This window comes from Lepidochelys olivacea, assembly GCF_965140295.1.
Source record: "Lepidochelys olivacea isolate rLepOli2 genome assembly, chromosome: 5".
NCBI lineage: Eukaryota > Metazoa > Chordata > Testudines > Cheloniidae > Lepidochelys > Lepidochelys olivacea.
In genome coordinates this window covers 22,930,907-22,947,191 of record NC_140415.1, presented here as the reverse complement: position 1 = coordinate 22,947,191, position 16,285 = coordinate 22,930,907, and the positions used below count along the sequence as shown (strand labels likewise).

The window sequence follows — 16,285 nt, the reverse complement described above, 5'->3', positions numbered from 1 at the left end:
CTAGGCACTATCCAAATATGTAATCAGCCCCAAGCATGTCAAAATAAACCCCAAGAACTCATGAGATCATGAGATTTTTAAAATGTTTTAAGTTTATTTGTTTTTTGAGCTTTTAGGGTGCAGTTGGGTCACATTTCCAGGCTTTTCTCTGCAACCATGACAGTTAGAAACATTCTTTTAAACATATAAGATGAGATTCTTACGTAATCACTTGCCTCCAGGAGCTGGGGCTTTAAAAAACACTAAAATGTTGCAAGGCTTGGAGCACTGAGAGAGACACAATCCTGAAGAGCTGTTTGGATTTTTATCCTCCTGAGTTTGCAGCATTCAGTTTTACAGTTTGAGTGCAGTGATTCTTAAGCTGTTGGCTCCCAGAGAGCTGTGGTGACTTCACCTGGTGTCCATGCCCCCATGCTCAGCAAAGTGCCTGTAAACATAGCTGTTGTCTGTCTCCTCCTTCCCCAAAGTGCACAGGCTGCTCATGAACTCTCCCCCTACCACTCTTGCAGCAGGGTAAGAGACAGAGCTGAGTGGGATCCTGATATCCATCTACACTTACCTGCTATTACAGTATGTCCCTTTTGTATCACCGGGCTGTGGTGTTGTATAGTCTTCCAAGAATTTTAGTAGTGTGAGAGAACGTTTTGACTCTTGAGAAGACATGCTGCCTTGTCGTTTAGGTTTGGGTTATGCTAGGTTTGTGATGCAGAGGCAGCTTTGGGACAAAGGAAGCTGTGCAAGCTGTAGGAGAATTTGTCATCTGCCTTGGGTTCTGATTAGAGTCAATTAATGAGACTGTTTCCCCCTGGGAACCAGGCATTTGTGTTGGACTGAGATTCCTGGAAGAAGGGCTTGGCCTGTATGCTGCTTGACCATCTATGTTCCAGGACTGGTATTTATGCATTTTATGCATAAATAAGACATTACATTTAGAGTATACCCAGACTCCACATCATTGATGCCTCCTCCACTGGGAAACCAGCCTGCAAAGCCTAGGGCATCCGCAGAGTGGTGATGCTGGTGTCAAAGTGAAACGCTGGTGCTGGAAATAGGGGCAGCAATCTATCCTCCCCCCATGCACACATTTATCAGGCACATGTCTCATTCATGGACCTGGATACTTGGTTGCCTCATTCATTTAACGTGTTGCCCTGAGAGGGATCGTTTGCTGTGACGGGCTACTATACTCTTTCTGGTCAACAACTACCCCACTAGAATCACACATCCTTTTTTTCAGCGTTGATAGAACTGTAATCTACTTGTGCTTCTTTTATTCCTCCTCTTCTGGCAGCATTCCCCATGCTCCTCTCTTTCCTCCATATTTTCTGGGCTGCTTCTTCCTTCTTTTTTTTTTCTATGCCCCAATCCTTGTCCAGATCAGAAAGTTCTGCTACGTGATCATAGAAATAGGGGTGATGTGGGTCCTTCTGCAATCAAAAACTGAGAGTCTGCAATGAAGTTTTCCTGGCAGTCATTCTACAGAACTATGTCAGATTGAAAATACCTTAAACTTATCAGGTTTGGACCTGTTAGGTACTTGGAGGGAAGACCTTGAAAGAAATTTTAAGTGTGGCAAGAGGTGATGTCGATGACTGAGTAGGAGGCATATTTTCCTTTGAATCGGCATTGAACCAATATGGCTGCTGGAAGCCCCTTTGAGTAAGTAGTAAAACCAAAGTCCTGATCACATGTGGTCAGGGAAGTATCTTATAGCACTTTTCACTAGAATTTGGGTGTTCAGCCATGGTGTCCTAGCTAAATACCATTGTAAGTGTCAAATCCTGAGGTCCTACATAACGTCACCTGATATCTGCAAATTGAAGTCCACCCCTGCTACTTAAAATAAATAAATAAATAAATCTGCAGTACTGTAGACAGAAGTTCTGTTTCATACTATTTTACGTTCACCAGCATTAAACTAAACAATAAATACAAATCCCCAAGTGTCTGTGCTTCTGTCAGTCTCATGTCTTCCAGTGCTGTCTCTTCTCAACTCTCATCTGAAATCATGAGTCTGATTCTCCACTCACCCCACTTTTACAACATAAGTCTACAGACTTAAAAGGAGTCACTCCTGATTTGCACCAGCATGTGGGTGGGAAGAGAATGGGACCAATGTATAGTCAGTCCCTGGTGTGTGCATGTCTTGATTTCCGTTTCCCTTTGATAGTGTTTAGTTCTGTAAAGGATTTGGGAGTCCATTTTCTATAAAAGGGGCTACATAAATTAAAGCTCTGTTACTGGGAATCTGCGCTTCCATGGAAATCTGCTCTGTAAAGACTCTTCCTTTTCTAAGGGACTTCACTTTAGTGAGGTTTCCCACATCAAACACGTGAGGGGCTAAATAGCACAATGGGTCAATGCATCAGCTTTTCCTCTCTGGACAGATGATTGATATAGCTTCGGTCACAAGTGAAACAAATTTTGTGGCCGTACCCTAGTTCCCAGTGGACACTTATCCACATTACTTAAAAATCCACGGCACGTGATGGAGCAGTTTCACGACACTTGGTGATCTTGGCACTGACATAGGAAGCATGTTTCTGCTCAGGATTTGCAGTTGGCAGAGCTGTGTCAAAAGCAATACTTTGTATTTGTATTGCAACATCCATCAAAGGATCTGAAAGTTAAACAAGATCCTGCAACATAGGGGAGCATTAGTCTCATTCTACAGAGGAGAAACTGAGGCACTGAAAGGTTGTGATTTTTCACAGAAACCTATAGTGCTGAGAACAAAAACCAGATGTACTGAATCTCAGTCCGGTGGGCTTTTTAGCTAAAAAATCATCTTTAATAAATAAATAAATACCATGGGACAGCTCTTCAGCTGGTGTGAGTTTGCGTCACTCTATTGACTTGAAGTCAATAGAGCTACATGGATTTATAGATCTAGCTCTGATAAATAATATGCTGCAAACCACAAACATCATCCAGTCTCACCGGTCTCCTGACAGAAAAGGGAAGAGAGTGCTATTTCTTGTTTGTTTGTGTGTTTTGGCTATCTGAATTATTGATATGTCCCCTGAAACTGTCTATAATTTCCCACTGAGCACAGAGGCATTTCAGTGGTAAGGGCAGACCTGGTCAAGCTGCTAGCGTTTCTGCTGCTGAACTTAGCATACAAGCTGTCCATAGCGGCAACAGATGTTTCTGCTTTTTAAGGTCTCTGGGAACCTTATTGAATATTTTTTTTATTTTCTTGTAGGAACAAATGCCAGCATAGCCGAGATCCAAAAAGCTTGACCTCAACCTTATGTTGTTGTTGGAAGGTTCTGTGCCTGGATATCCTATTGTCCTTCTCATGTAATAAACTGGCGGCTATGAATACCAGATTTGTGTTTTCACACATACAGAGTTTATGGATAGATTCAGTTATTCTAATAATTCTCATGGCAGCAATACTGGAAAATAATTGAATATGGAAGGCACGATCTCTCTTGATGCTGTGCAGTACTGGAGATGCACCTTGCTTATGAAGTGTTGACCAAGCTGAAAATTATCTTAAAACAGATCTTCCACCCATTGATTTTCCTTGTACCTTGAGCAGTCATTGCCAAATGACAATAAAGCCAAACATGAGCATTTACTGACTTTGATTCTGTTTTGGGTGCCCAGCAGGAAACATCTACGGGACCTGAGCTGGGACCCCAATAACCAGAACACACACACTGTGTGGACATTCATGATTTTTTTTTTGTTTGAGTTTGGAGCTACATTCATCCCCTAAATGCAAATGGCATCTCCCCAGGCTAGAGAGGTCTTGCACCTCAGGTGGCTTTCCCTCCTGGGCAGGCTGTGTTCCACAGACAACTTCCCTCGTGGTTTCTAACAGGGAAAGAACAACTTTATTTTCCAATGGAGGCTTCACATGTGCCCTGTAGGCAGTGACTGCTGAGATGATACACTGAATCAGTGCATCGCCTGGTCTCCCTACCTTCACCCCTTGTCCAGACAGCACTGCCTATGTTTGGGACAGCACTGGCCCTGCAACCTGGCTTATACTAGCAAAAGTTGCCAAATACCCAAAGGTAAATTTAGTCCTTCCAGTCAATTTTTGCAATAAAACCATGTTAGCAAAGCAGGCGCCCCATTCAGACATAAGTGTCATTTGGAACAGCAGTTAATAGTTTGAGGTTATATATTTTTAGCCAACAAAGTGAGAAATTGCTCAGCTAGCCTTTGCTTTCAAGTCTAAAAATTGAATGCTTTTCTCTAGAAAGATGTTGGCTCATACTTTTTATGAACTGGGCTCAGCACTTTCTAAAAAGTTTTTTTATAGTTCAGCATCAATGTTCCAAAAGGCTTTTAAGAAAATCCACGTGTGCTCCTCTCGAAGCTGGCTGAGTGCAGTGGGAATGTTTAACGGTCTGCCAGGAGCGCCTATAAAATACGGCACTGAAAGAAAACAAGGCTTCCAGTACTCCCTGTCTCCTGATTCACAACTGTTTAAAGCCTTCCTGCTTGTAATTTAAACTTTAATGTCTTTCAGTTTATATCCTCCCAGCCTTTATTTAGAGATGGGTTGAGACTGGAGAATGAGACCAGAGTGGCAATATGTGTATTATCAAACTATCTACAGTGAGCTGGGTAGTTGGTCTGGCACACTGTGATGTCATAACATGCCTCTGTTTATAACATTCCCTAGTGCAGTGGATAAGACTAAATCTTGCCTGTGGCTCTGCTCAGTTTAGTGTGTTGCTTGCATATAGCCTCCTCTGATATAGAGTCAGAGGTGGATATAAGTCTGGGTGCTATGAAAAGAATACTCTGTGCTCTTGCTTTGATGGTAGGCAGTATGTAGCCCATGTACGATGTTTGGAAACCAGTGGGTGTGTTAATAGTATAAGCGAAAGTGAATCACGCTCCAAACACTGGCCCAACCCTTCTCAGGGCCTTTCTTTAGTCACAAAGATTCAAAACCAGTCTCATTGCCCCACAGGGTCTTGCCTAGCCCTTGTCTCCAGGGCTTCAGTTATTACAGCCTTTCTTGTGGGGCTTCATGCCCCTTCCTAGCTGAGGCTTTCCCCGAGTAACTCCTACTCTCTGCGGGTATCGTCTGCTCCAGCCTTCTGTTCAACAGGCATAGAGAGCCGCCTGCTCCCTGGTCCTTCCCTGACCCTGGGGTTCCCCACTCTGCTCCTCTGCCTAAGAGGCAAGAAGCTTTACATGTGATTTCCCGTAGAGCACATAGAGTGCTAAGAGAAGATCTGTGCCCTGCAACTATAGCTCCCAATTTTAAAGGGCCCAGGGCTGTACCAGGAGCACTGGGATGTGATCACAGGCTCCGAAGACCCCGTGTCCTCCTGTTGCACTGCAATTCAACACGACTGTTTGCAGTGTTTGCCAGGAAACCAAGCAAAACTTCCCGATTTACTTTTTTCATATTTGGCTAGAATGTCCTATGTTCATAACTGGATACAGGCCCAAACATCAACCTCCCATCTGAGCCTTTTCAGATTAGGGCTGCCAACCTTCCAGATTGTCCTGGAGTCTCCAGGAATTAAAGATTAATTTTTAATTAAAAATTGATGTCATTTGATGAAATGTCCAGGAATTTGTCCATCCAGAGTTGGCAACCCTATTTCAGATCTGAATCCTTAGGTGAGAACAGGCTCTTGGTCTGGCTTCTGGGCCAGATTCAAAGTGTGACCAGATCTGTTTTTAGATGTAGGCAAAACCAACCTAAATCTCCTTAGGCTTTATCCTTATTAAATCCTAGCCTTGATAGGTTACAGCTCAAGCTGCAGACCCAAATGCTAACCCTCTTATGGATATGGACCCAGTCTCCTTCCTCATCCTTTCTTTAGAGCTAACACTGCTTTTCATCTAGCCCTCTCAGTGACACAGGGACACGGTTTTGCTATATATAAAAGTGGGAAAGAGGTGTTTAATACAAGGACCCAATGATATATTTGTCACTGCAATGACTAAAGCGATTGCTTTAAATAGCAGTTCAGTAGAAATGGAGAGGAGACAGACATTCTAAACAAGCACTGCTGAACAGAACCATGGCTGACAGGGCATTCTGGGCACTTACTCCCTCAGAGGGAGCAAGAGTTGTTAAATGTCTCTCTCCCTCTCTCCCCACTCAATAATATAAATGTAGTAAAGTCTACATCTCACTGTCTGCAAGTGCCACGTTAACTCTTTCCCTGTTATGTCTTAAATAATCATAAGATACTGAAGCTCATTTCCTTCGCAGTTAATAATAAAGCAGTCTCGTCTGTCGACAAAAGAGATCCAAAGGGGCCCTTGTGATTAGCGTAGAATGGATCCAGAATTATCCCGGCAGTTCTATTAGTTGTATTATGGCAGTGCCTAGTGGGCCCTTTGTGCTGGGCACTGGACAAACACATAGTAAGAAACAGTCCCTGCATCCCCAAACAGATTACAATGTAACTAGACAAGATGGACAAAGGGAGGGAGGGAAAAGAGAGCCTCATACTTGCCCTAAGTCAGACAGAAGGTCAGTGAAGAGACTAGAACCATGATCTCCTGGCTCAGTCGTGTCCCGACTGCTAGCTCACACTGCCTATCACCACGTCAGTCATGATCTTTTTGCCCCTGTAGTTTGCTGACAAAGTGCTTTGTTTGTAATGTCGGATCCCCCCTACTAGTGACTTGAAAGGGCAATTAATCTATCCATGAATACGTGAAGAACTTGAAGTAACGCAAGCTGTTTCTAGTTAGAATGGTAGCTTTGTGTAGACTGTCCATGCTACGCCATGCTTTATGTTCACAAAGATTTCTTAGTGCAAAGGATTATTTGTTAATTTACCATGTTCTCTCTAAAATGGGAAATACTGTATTAAAAGAAGATAAAAGGCCAAATTTTCAGCATTGCCTTAACTGGGCCTCCATTTTTCCAGATGCATTTTAGTGCCTTCAGTTATTTGGGGCCACAATTTAGATCATTCCGATGTTCAAGTCCCTGACTGACTGAAGATCAGGGACTGAAGTCTCTTAGTGACCTAATATGCTTTACCTATACGTTTCTGCACTCCCAAACGCAGATGGCAGTGTCTGAACAATCTAGTCTTACCGTTTGTAAGGTCATAAGAGTATAACCATTTTAAATCAGTATCTAACCTCCTTATATCCACCGCGCACAAAACACCGCAGATGTCACTAGTTACCACACAGGGCGGGCACTGCAAAAGGTCATGTCAGGAATAGCTCTTGGAGACTTTGATTCTTAGGCTTGGTCTACGCCTAACTCTTAGGTTGACCTAGCTCCGTCGCACAGTATGTCCCCGACAGATGAATTTAAGTCAACCTAAGCCCTGGTGTGTGCACGACCACGCTGATAGACGTACTCGCCTGTCAACACAGCTACCGCGTGGGTGCTTAACTGGAGCGGTGGAAAATCCCTTCTGTCACCGAAGCAAATGTCGACTGTCGAGTGCTACAGCTGCAGCAGCGTAGACATACCCTTAAATGTGATCCCTTCAGGTCAAGTTGGTGGGACGTTGGTGGGCTAAAGTGGAATACTTGCAAAATTTGCACTGCCATTGCTTAAGCTGTACCAGCTGAATGGATGGTCTTGGTAACTGCAGTGCAATATACTCGTGTGAGTGTGTAAGAGAGAGATTGAGCGAGATCAGATAGATGTATATGTAGGCGGGGAAAACTTGTGTTTCACTGTGATTCAGATGCGTGAAGCAAAGGCAATAACGCTACTAGAGAACTGGGGGAAAGGGCTCTTCGCTGAAGAGTCAGTCCTGCTCCCACTGAAGGCCGTTACAAACTACTATTGATTTCAATAGGAGCAGAATCAAGCCTGTGGAGCTACACTCTAAAAGGCGCTGAACTTCCTCAACTCCCTCGAAAGCAGTTTGGTCCCCAAACTGTGCGGAGGAACATTTGAGGAAGCGTGGCGGGGCCTGGGCCCAAGGTGGGTGGGGAGGGAGAGCCACCCAGCCCAGCTCTGCCCCAGCTCTGCCCCGACCACAGCTCCAGCCATAGCTCCGCTCCTGGCTGCCGCCCTGGCTCCTGACCGCAGCTCCGCTCCCGGCCCGGCGCCCCCCGAGCCTCGGCCCCCCTACTGTGGCTCCGCTCCGGGCCCTGGCCCTGCCCCCAGCTGTGACTCTGGCCTTGGTCCCTAGATCTCGTCTCAGCCCAGCCACGGTTCTGGACCCAACCTTGTCACCCTTACCTCTGTCCACATCCCCCCCGACAGGAGCTGGGGCCCTGGTTCCCCACTGTGGCTCCCAGGGGTGGAGGGGTTCGGGTAAGGATAAGGAGGGGGACGTGACGTGAAAAGTTTGGGGACCACTGCTCTAAAGCCCATAGGAGCTAGAAATACTCTCTGCCTGGCAGGACTGGGCTATTACCTACTGCTGCAATGCTCCATGGTGTTTTGAGTTTGTACACTTTTTAAACCCTATCTGTCCTATTAAGAGGGATTTATGTTCTTGAGTCTTATCAACGTTTACAAAATGTACCTGATCTCTGGCAATCGGTACAGCATTCTTTCACAGCTGGCTGCCCATGAAAGTCACATGAAATCTGATGGGAAGTTTCACAAGGTTGTGTTAGGTTGGGGCAGTATTTAACTCATGCCAACCCATATTTAAGGAATAACTAGAGTAGCACACCCTTCCTTCCTTCTGTAAATATGCTGTTCAAATGCTTCATTTTTGTTGCCATACAGCAAACTTCCATGAGTCAGTGTAATTTGCATTACAATGGACAGTGATCAAATGTGCCCAGAACATAGAGAAATTATGCACCCTACCCCCCCAAATCTTAATGGAAATATGTGGGTCCCTCCCATCACAATGAGGCTAATGCCTTACCTAGGTTGTAAGCTCTTTGGGGCAGGGGAGCACCTATCGCAATGGAGTCCTGGTCTACAGTGGGGCTCCCAGGTGCTACAGTACAACAAATAATGACTCTCTCTAACAGCTGGTTTTTAGCTTTAAATAGCTGAAATATTCCTTTTCTAATTCTTTCTAGCCTGTGTACATGTCAAAGGCTGTGTGAATTCAGAGGGAGTGAAGGGCATGCCGCACCTTCCAGGATCCAGGCCTGTGTTGCTGCCATCCAGAACACTGAATATCCTGTGTTTCTCTATGGGTATGTTTTTTGCATTTTTTTTTCCATATTCTATTACTCGGCTTATCCAAATACTTTTGTTTGAATAGTATTACTGTATCAGCTGTGGTATTGTTGAGCAGTTGAATTGCCACGCCTAATGAAATCAGTTTTCTCTTGTCACCAGTTAGGGTGGCCACCGCTGAGGTACAAAAAACGGGGACATCCTGGGTGATCCTGAATGCTAAAACTGGCCAGCTGGCAGAGTGCACTGAGCACCCTTATCGATTTTTCCAGAGCAGCTCCCTCAAAAAAAAAGGATGATCCCTGGCAGGTAGCAATCCTGGTATCATGGCTATTGATGCACAAGAAAAATCCTGGCTGTGAGTAACTTAGTATATACTAAAAGAAAAGGAGTACTTGTGGCACCTTAGAGACTAACCAATTTATTTGAGCATAAGCTGTAGCTCATGAAAGCTTAGGCTCAAATAAATTGGTTAGTCTCTAAGGTGCCACAAGTACTCCTTTTCTTTTTGCGAATACAGACTAACACAGCCGCTACTCTGAAACCTTAGTATATACTGACATCTAGTGGCTTTGTTAGCAAGAAGGAAACCATAAAACAAGAAGTGGCTTGTGTTTTCTGTAATTTTCTTCCTAAAGGTATGTTCTAAGTACAATAGTGAAAAATGTTAGCATTTTAGAAAAACCCTGCATTGCTGGAGAGAAGAAAAAGCAGCAGTCCTTGCCCAAGATTGTTTCAAGTGTGTCAACTTTTTCAAACACTACTTTAGAGAAATGAATATGCATACATATCATTTTACCCGCTGTTATTTACTGGAACCATTTCATAGAATCATAGAATATCAGGGTTGGAAGGGACCCCAGAAGGTCATCTAGTCCAACCCCCTGCTCAAAGCAGGACCAATTCCCAGTTAAATCATTAGTTAATTCACATTTCTGGTGAATGTACCTGAATTTGAAGGAGTTCTAATCTGCCATAAGTAAACTTTAAGCTCATAAAGTTTATCGGAAACACATTTTCAAAGTGGAGGACGAGAGCCCAAACTACTAAGTTCAGATCTGGATGAAAACTTTTCTAAAGTGTGTGTGGGGGCGTGTGTGTACGTGTGTGTACTGAGCGGAGAGGGGGAAGGATCCATGGATTGACTGTGACCCGTTTAAGAAATAAGAGACAGCTATAAGGTCAGACATAATTCAAATCTAAACTTTTCAGCAGCTAGTTTTTCAAATATGGGACTTTGCCCCATATTGAACCCTCTGGTAATGAAACATGTCAGAGCACCAATACAGTGTTTCTCAGTGGATTTTTTTTTTAAAGCTCTGTTGCTTCTTCAGAACTTGAGAATAATATCCCATTCCCAACCAGGCGGCGTTCACTTCCACTTGGCAAAGAGATTTCTTCCTTTTTTGTTGCCAAAGTAGCTGAAATCTACATGTGGCCCGGCCTCTTGGGTTAGCTTCAGTTGCTTCCTTTTTAATGTGTCCCATGGGCACATATGACACTGCAAAACTTCACTGGGAACCCACCAGAGAAACTGAGCTTTCATGAAATAAAAACCTCACACCTCAATGGGCCTGATTTCTCAGAAGTGCTAAGCACCCACAGTTCCAGTAAAAGTTAGTGACAGTTGTGAGTGCTGGGCAGCTCTGAAAATCTGGCCGTAGGTGTCTAAAATGGGGCCCAATCCTTCAAAATACAGGGCACCTCCTGTGAGGTTAGTGGGAATCAAGGTTTTGTACACCCAATAGAAAGTGCAAAGCACTTCGCAATATTAGGCCCTTCTATTGTAAATCCTTTGGAGTAGGAGCCATATCTTCTCTGTTTTACATAGTCCTGAACACACTGATAACTCTCAACAAATACTAATGCCAACACAATCCTGCAAATATGGTTTGTTAGTTAGCTTGATGGCTCTGTAGATGGTTCAGCCCAAGCCTTGTTAGCCTTTAGCTTTTTAAAAATTTCTTGGGAACTGACCTCTTCCAATGGCCTTTACCTGCTTCACAACTGACCCACTCTGTGGGGTACTGTACCTTCAAGAGCTAGTTGGAGCCGATGTATGTTCTGTTTATGCAGAGGCTCATGTTAAGTTAGAAGTCAGAGTCTGAATCAAGCAGACCTCCATCAGACTCCTTGACTCGATGCAATGGTAAAAAAAAGTGGATAAACAAACCTAAATCCCATATTCCTCATATGAGAAATGGGTAAACTCACATTACCCTTGAGTACGCCACTGGCTTAGTGTGGTTAGTGAACATGACACGCTCTACCAATGAGGCGGCAGAGGTATGTGACGGTGTTGCCTTCATTGTCCGTCTTGGTATTCAGACAGTGGAATGTTGGGATGTACTGAACGCAGATCAGCATTAGCTGGGCTATTCCCTATGTACGGTAGAAAGTGGAGACAGTAAATGGAAGGGAAGTTGTTAAAATGTCTAGATATGTCCATTGTGCCGGTTTTATGAATGCTTTATGTTTATATTTTGTTTGCAGCATTGTTGTAGCCATGTTGGGCCCAGGATATGAGAGAGACAAGATGGGTGAAGTAATATCTTCTAGTGGACCAACTTCTGTTGGTGAAGGAGACAAGCATTCCAGATCCACAGAGCCCAACATCAATATCAGATGGTACGGACATACAGTTAGGAAATCCAGTTCTGCCCTTGGACACTGAAACTCCATAATGAGCAAAGTTCTGTTAAATGTTATGTAACTTTGATTGTTTTGAATTAAACATTAATTGCCATCTCAAGTTCAAAGGAAGCAATTAAAACTGGTTGTTTGCAACGGAAACGATCAGTTAAGATTTAATGTGTTTGGCCCAAACATCAAAATGGAATATTTAAAAGACTATTTAAAATGGATACCATATTTGAATGACAGCATTGCACATACTGACCTGAGCTCACAGGAAGCCTCATCAAACTTATCCATAGATTAATAGATTCCAAGAGGGGCCACAGTTATCATCGAATCTGACCTCCCGTATACTACAGGCCATAGAACTTTCCCACAATAATTCCTAGAGTAGAGCTTTCAGAAAAACATCTGATTTTTAAGGTCCATTAAAATCAATGGAAAAAAGCCTCCTCAACCCAATGAGAGCTGGACTAACTGCAGAATTGTTGAGTGAAGCCTAAAACTTTGGACACATAAACTTTATACTGTGAAAATACTTTTTTTTTTAATTGTCTTTGTTAGGTGTGAGAAATTATGCTGATCTGAGTCTGAAACTCTGAATTAGACACCAAATTAGAAGATATTTGGCAGTATGTAACGGACCCGGTGCACATTGATACGTTTAGGCCAGGCCACAGGTACATTGGCATACAGAGCGGAGGAAATATACATCCCCACTGCTATGCTATTCCTTTTGTGAGGATAAATATATTCTTATGGCATGAGTCACCAGATGGTGGAATTACATAGTCTTACTCATTTTCTTTCTTGGTGTTCAAGCAAGTTTTTAGTCTTGGAAGAAATGCTGTGTTGTTTTTCTGATGCAGCTTCTTCGGAAGAGCTGTGACAAGCAGCAAGGGTGTTTGCTCTTTGCCTTAATCACTCATCTAGATTCAGTTCTTGAGGCACAGCTCCCTGGAAACCAAGCACCAGTGCTTGGGCTGAGAACCCTGAAAGAGGGAATTGCCTGGGTGCTGTTGATGACCCCCTCTGCTCAGGGACTGATATTTGTGTAAATCAAACAAGTTACACTAAGAAAATACAGACCATGTCAAGGATTTCTCCTCCAGTAGGAAGTTGATCTACAAGGGCTCAACGTCAGTTACTGCTTGGCAGAGGGCCAGCACTATTTTAGTCTCCTCAATGGTCAGTCTGGCATCTTCATTTATGAACATTACGTTGATTTTTTTTTAAGAAATCTTTCACTGTTGATCTCACAGCACAGGCTACTGAGAGTAGGAAAGAAACAAAATCAGTCTGAGACTGTATTATCTTATGTGTTTCTGGGGGCCTAGAGTGGAGACAATGTGCATTCTCTCACTTGGCAGCCTTCTCACTCCCCATCTCCCCTGAGAGGTCTAGGAACAGCTCTCCATTCTATATGGTTGGAGAGGTGATCTCATGTGGAGGGCGGGGCATCTTGCTTCCTCATAGCTATTTATTTTTCATTGAGTGCCAAGAACTAGCTGATTTCTGAGGATGTTGTTGTCACTAACTTGTTTCACCCTATTCTTTCCTCCCTAAGATGCCTTTCCATGTGAGAAATCTGAAGCACCTATGTTAAAATGCTGTATAATGCACCAAATCCACTTTCTGCTATGGGACAGTCAATAAATCTTCTATGATAGCCACTCCATAACACTCCTTACCTTAAGCCAGTTGCTACTTGTGGAGAAAGAAATCCCTGAATAATTGTACAGGAAAATACCTGCTTTTGACAAATACTCCAAACTACTTCTAGTCGCTACCCAAAAACTATAGAACCATTTGTACACTCATATATTAACCGCTAGCAGCTACATAGCAATTTAGTTTACATATGTACTTCAACTTGAAAGCCATAAAGAAATTTCAGCAGTTTATATAGATGGTTAGTAATACTTAGTATTTAACACCAGCAATGGGCTTTATGAACATAAATTAATGCTTACAACACTAAGTGTTTTTCCCATGTTACAGAAGGGGAAATGGAAATATTAGATTGCCACCTTCTGACACTATGTCAGAGCAAGATTAGTACTCAACACAGTTCATGGCTGCAGGCCTATCTTCAGATCATGCCTCTCTACAGGCATTCTTGCCACCTGTAACTTAATATACCATTCTAGTCTCAGTATTCTAGAATGGAATGTGTGCATCCAAATTGCTTTAAGGTTTCCTTTGTGCACCTTCTTTTGGTCTCACTCTTTTCCAGTTTTTCTAGCCCAGCTGTGCAGTACTGCATATGCCTGGATTCACATTTAAAAATTAGTCTTGATGGCATTCTGCACCAAAAAATAAAAATTTTGCACACAGTATTCTAAAATTCTGCAAATTGTATTTGTCAAATGAATATGGAGACTCCAGCATGGCATTGGGGTGCACAGAGGTGGGAGATCACTGTGCAGCTCCCCCACACAGGACATGGACTCAGTGGTGAAGCTGTACCCAACCCTGATACAGCGCAAGGACCAGGCCTGCCCCAGAAACATCCGATGGCCGTGCCCTTCTGTGCCAGGTGCACCAGGTGTGGGCAGGCAGGCTCAGCAAGGCAGGATCCAAGTGTGAAGGGACTTACTGTGGGGGGTCCAGGTGTGGGTTGAGAGGGTTGTGTGTGGGTGGCTCAATGCGGGATCCGGGTGTGGAGGGGATCTGGATGCAAAGGAGTTTGTTGTGGGGGATTCTGAGTGCAAAGGTAATGGGACTCTGCATGGGGATCCAGGTGAAGGTGGTTAGGGATCAGCGGGGGTGGGGGTCTGGGTATGGGGGGATAGAGCTCAGCAGCGGGGTCTGGGTGTGGGGGGCTCAGTGGGGAGTCCAGATGCTGGGGGAGTGGGGCTCAGTACAGTGGGGATCCAGGCAGGTGGCTCAGGGTGATCCAGGTGAAGGAGGAGTGGGGCTCATTGGGTGGGTTCTGGGTGTGGGGGGGAGAGTGAGGCTCAGCGGGAGGGTCTGGGTATGACGGGGGTCTGGATGCAGGGGGGTTGGGTGGATGGGGGAGCAGCTCCCTGTACAGTGACCCCTCCCTCTGCAGCGGGGGAGTGATCGGTGCAGGAAGCACAGTGGGTGGGGGTGTGGGGGAAGAGTTTGCAGAGCTTCCTACACCTGGGGGAGAAATCCAGGGGTGGGTCTGACATGACCCTGGATGCCATGCGGGGAAAAGGAAGTCCCGTCCTCCCCAGCCCAGCCAGGACTAGCAGCTGAGCCTAGCATGGGGTAGGCACCACCAGCTGGGTCTTCCCCATTTCTGCCCCCTGCCCCACAGTGATCTCCCTCTCTGCTGGCTGCCCTGGGTACCCAAAACATACTGCTGGGGAGGGTTGCATGACTGCTCTTGTGGCTTCCCTTTGCTTCCCTGTCAGAAAGTCATTTTTCTCCTGGGAAGTAAAAAAAATCTGCAGGGGACATCAATTCTGTGCATGTGCAGTGGCACGGAATCCCCCCCGGGGTAAAAAATGCAGGCCACACCTCATTCCTTGCACCTCACCTCTCATATGCACTTTGGTGTAAAAATGCTGGCTTGGAGTTGCACAAATGGCGTGCACCATTTTAAACGTTTGCTCCACTGATTCTGAGATGTGCCATGTCAGAGTGTTCTGTTAATCTGTGCAATTGCATGTGTCAAATAGAGAAATGGTGAACCAAATTCTACATCATTCTTGGAAGCGGGTGTAATGCTCCCAGGTGCATACACATATCCTAGGTGAGGGAAGCCTGTTAGAAGCAGAAATTGTGGTGAAGAGGTGGTGAGGAGGCTTTGCATAGGGGCCATTGTTTGATAAGGGCAGCCATATGTGTAGAGCCATAAACGTATGGACAGTGCCCCCGAGAGCTTGATCATGCTCAGTTTGCTTCTCTTCACCGTACGTCAGGTACCTGCAGAGCACAGACTCTGTGACTTCTCTCAGCAGGCAGAAGCCAAAAATACAGCTTTTACCCTTTGCTCCTGGTACTTCTTGCAATTTCTTTAGTGTGCACACACATAAAGCACCAGAATTTGGCCAGCCATTTTGAAGGCACATGTTAAACAGGAAACTGACAAATGCTGGCAACCAAATTTTCTAGTCACAACTTTTCACAATGCTCCAGAAATCAAACTACAATGTCTGGAGAGAAAAAGGGACCTGCTCCTGGTCCCATTGAAATCAATAACAAAACTCTCATTGATTTTAATGGGACTGTGCCCAAAGTGTGAGTCCCAAACACACTACTCTATTTTGCCAATCCCCCTGTAGTATATAATATTATGCCTTTTGACCTGTGTGGTTAGCTAAATTCAGGATGTTGCAGGTTGTTCCAATTAGGAGGAGAAATTGATGAGAGTTGGGTATTTCTTTGATACAATCTTCTTTATTTACAAAGTCCTGTTTCCCTGAACACAGCAGGAATCAAACGGAAGGAACCAGTTTCTTTGCTCGCTGTCCCAAACCTGCCTTTCCAGACAGCACTCTGTGCCCCAAACACTTTCTCTCTTAGCTTTCTCTAGGGCCACATTGCCAGCACAGCTGGACTGCTTGCTGGCTGCCTCTCGTTCACCCACATGTCCAGCTGAGTCCCTGCCTGTTT

The 16,285-nt window shown here is 44.5% G+C and overlaps 1 protein-coding gene across 1 annotated transcript in view; it reads left to right on the top strand.

Moving 5' to 3' along the window:
• Positions 1-14,334, top strand: part of LOC311521252 (uncharacterized protein) — an 82,476-nt gene extending 68,142 nt beyond the window's left edge. Inside the window, exons 2-3 of the mRNA XM_084629504.1 lie at positions 8,959-9,078; positions 11,555-14,334. Coding sequence (XP_084485630.1) covers positions 8,959-9,078; positions 11,555-11,735 — 301 coding nt within the window. The 3' untranslated portion in view covers positions 11,736-14,334. The remainder of the gene's footprint in view (positions 1-8,958; positions 9,079-11,554) is intronic.
• Positions 14,335-16,285: the final 1,951 nt, after the last annotated feature.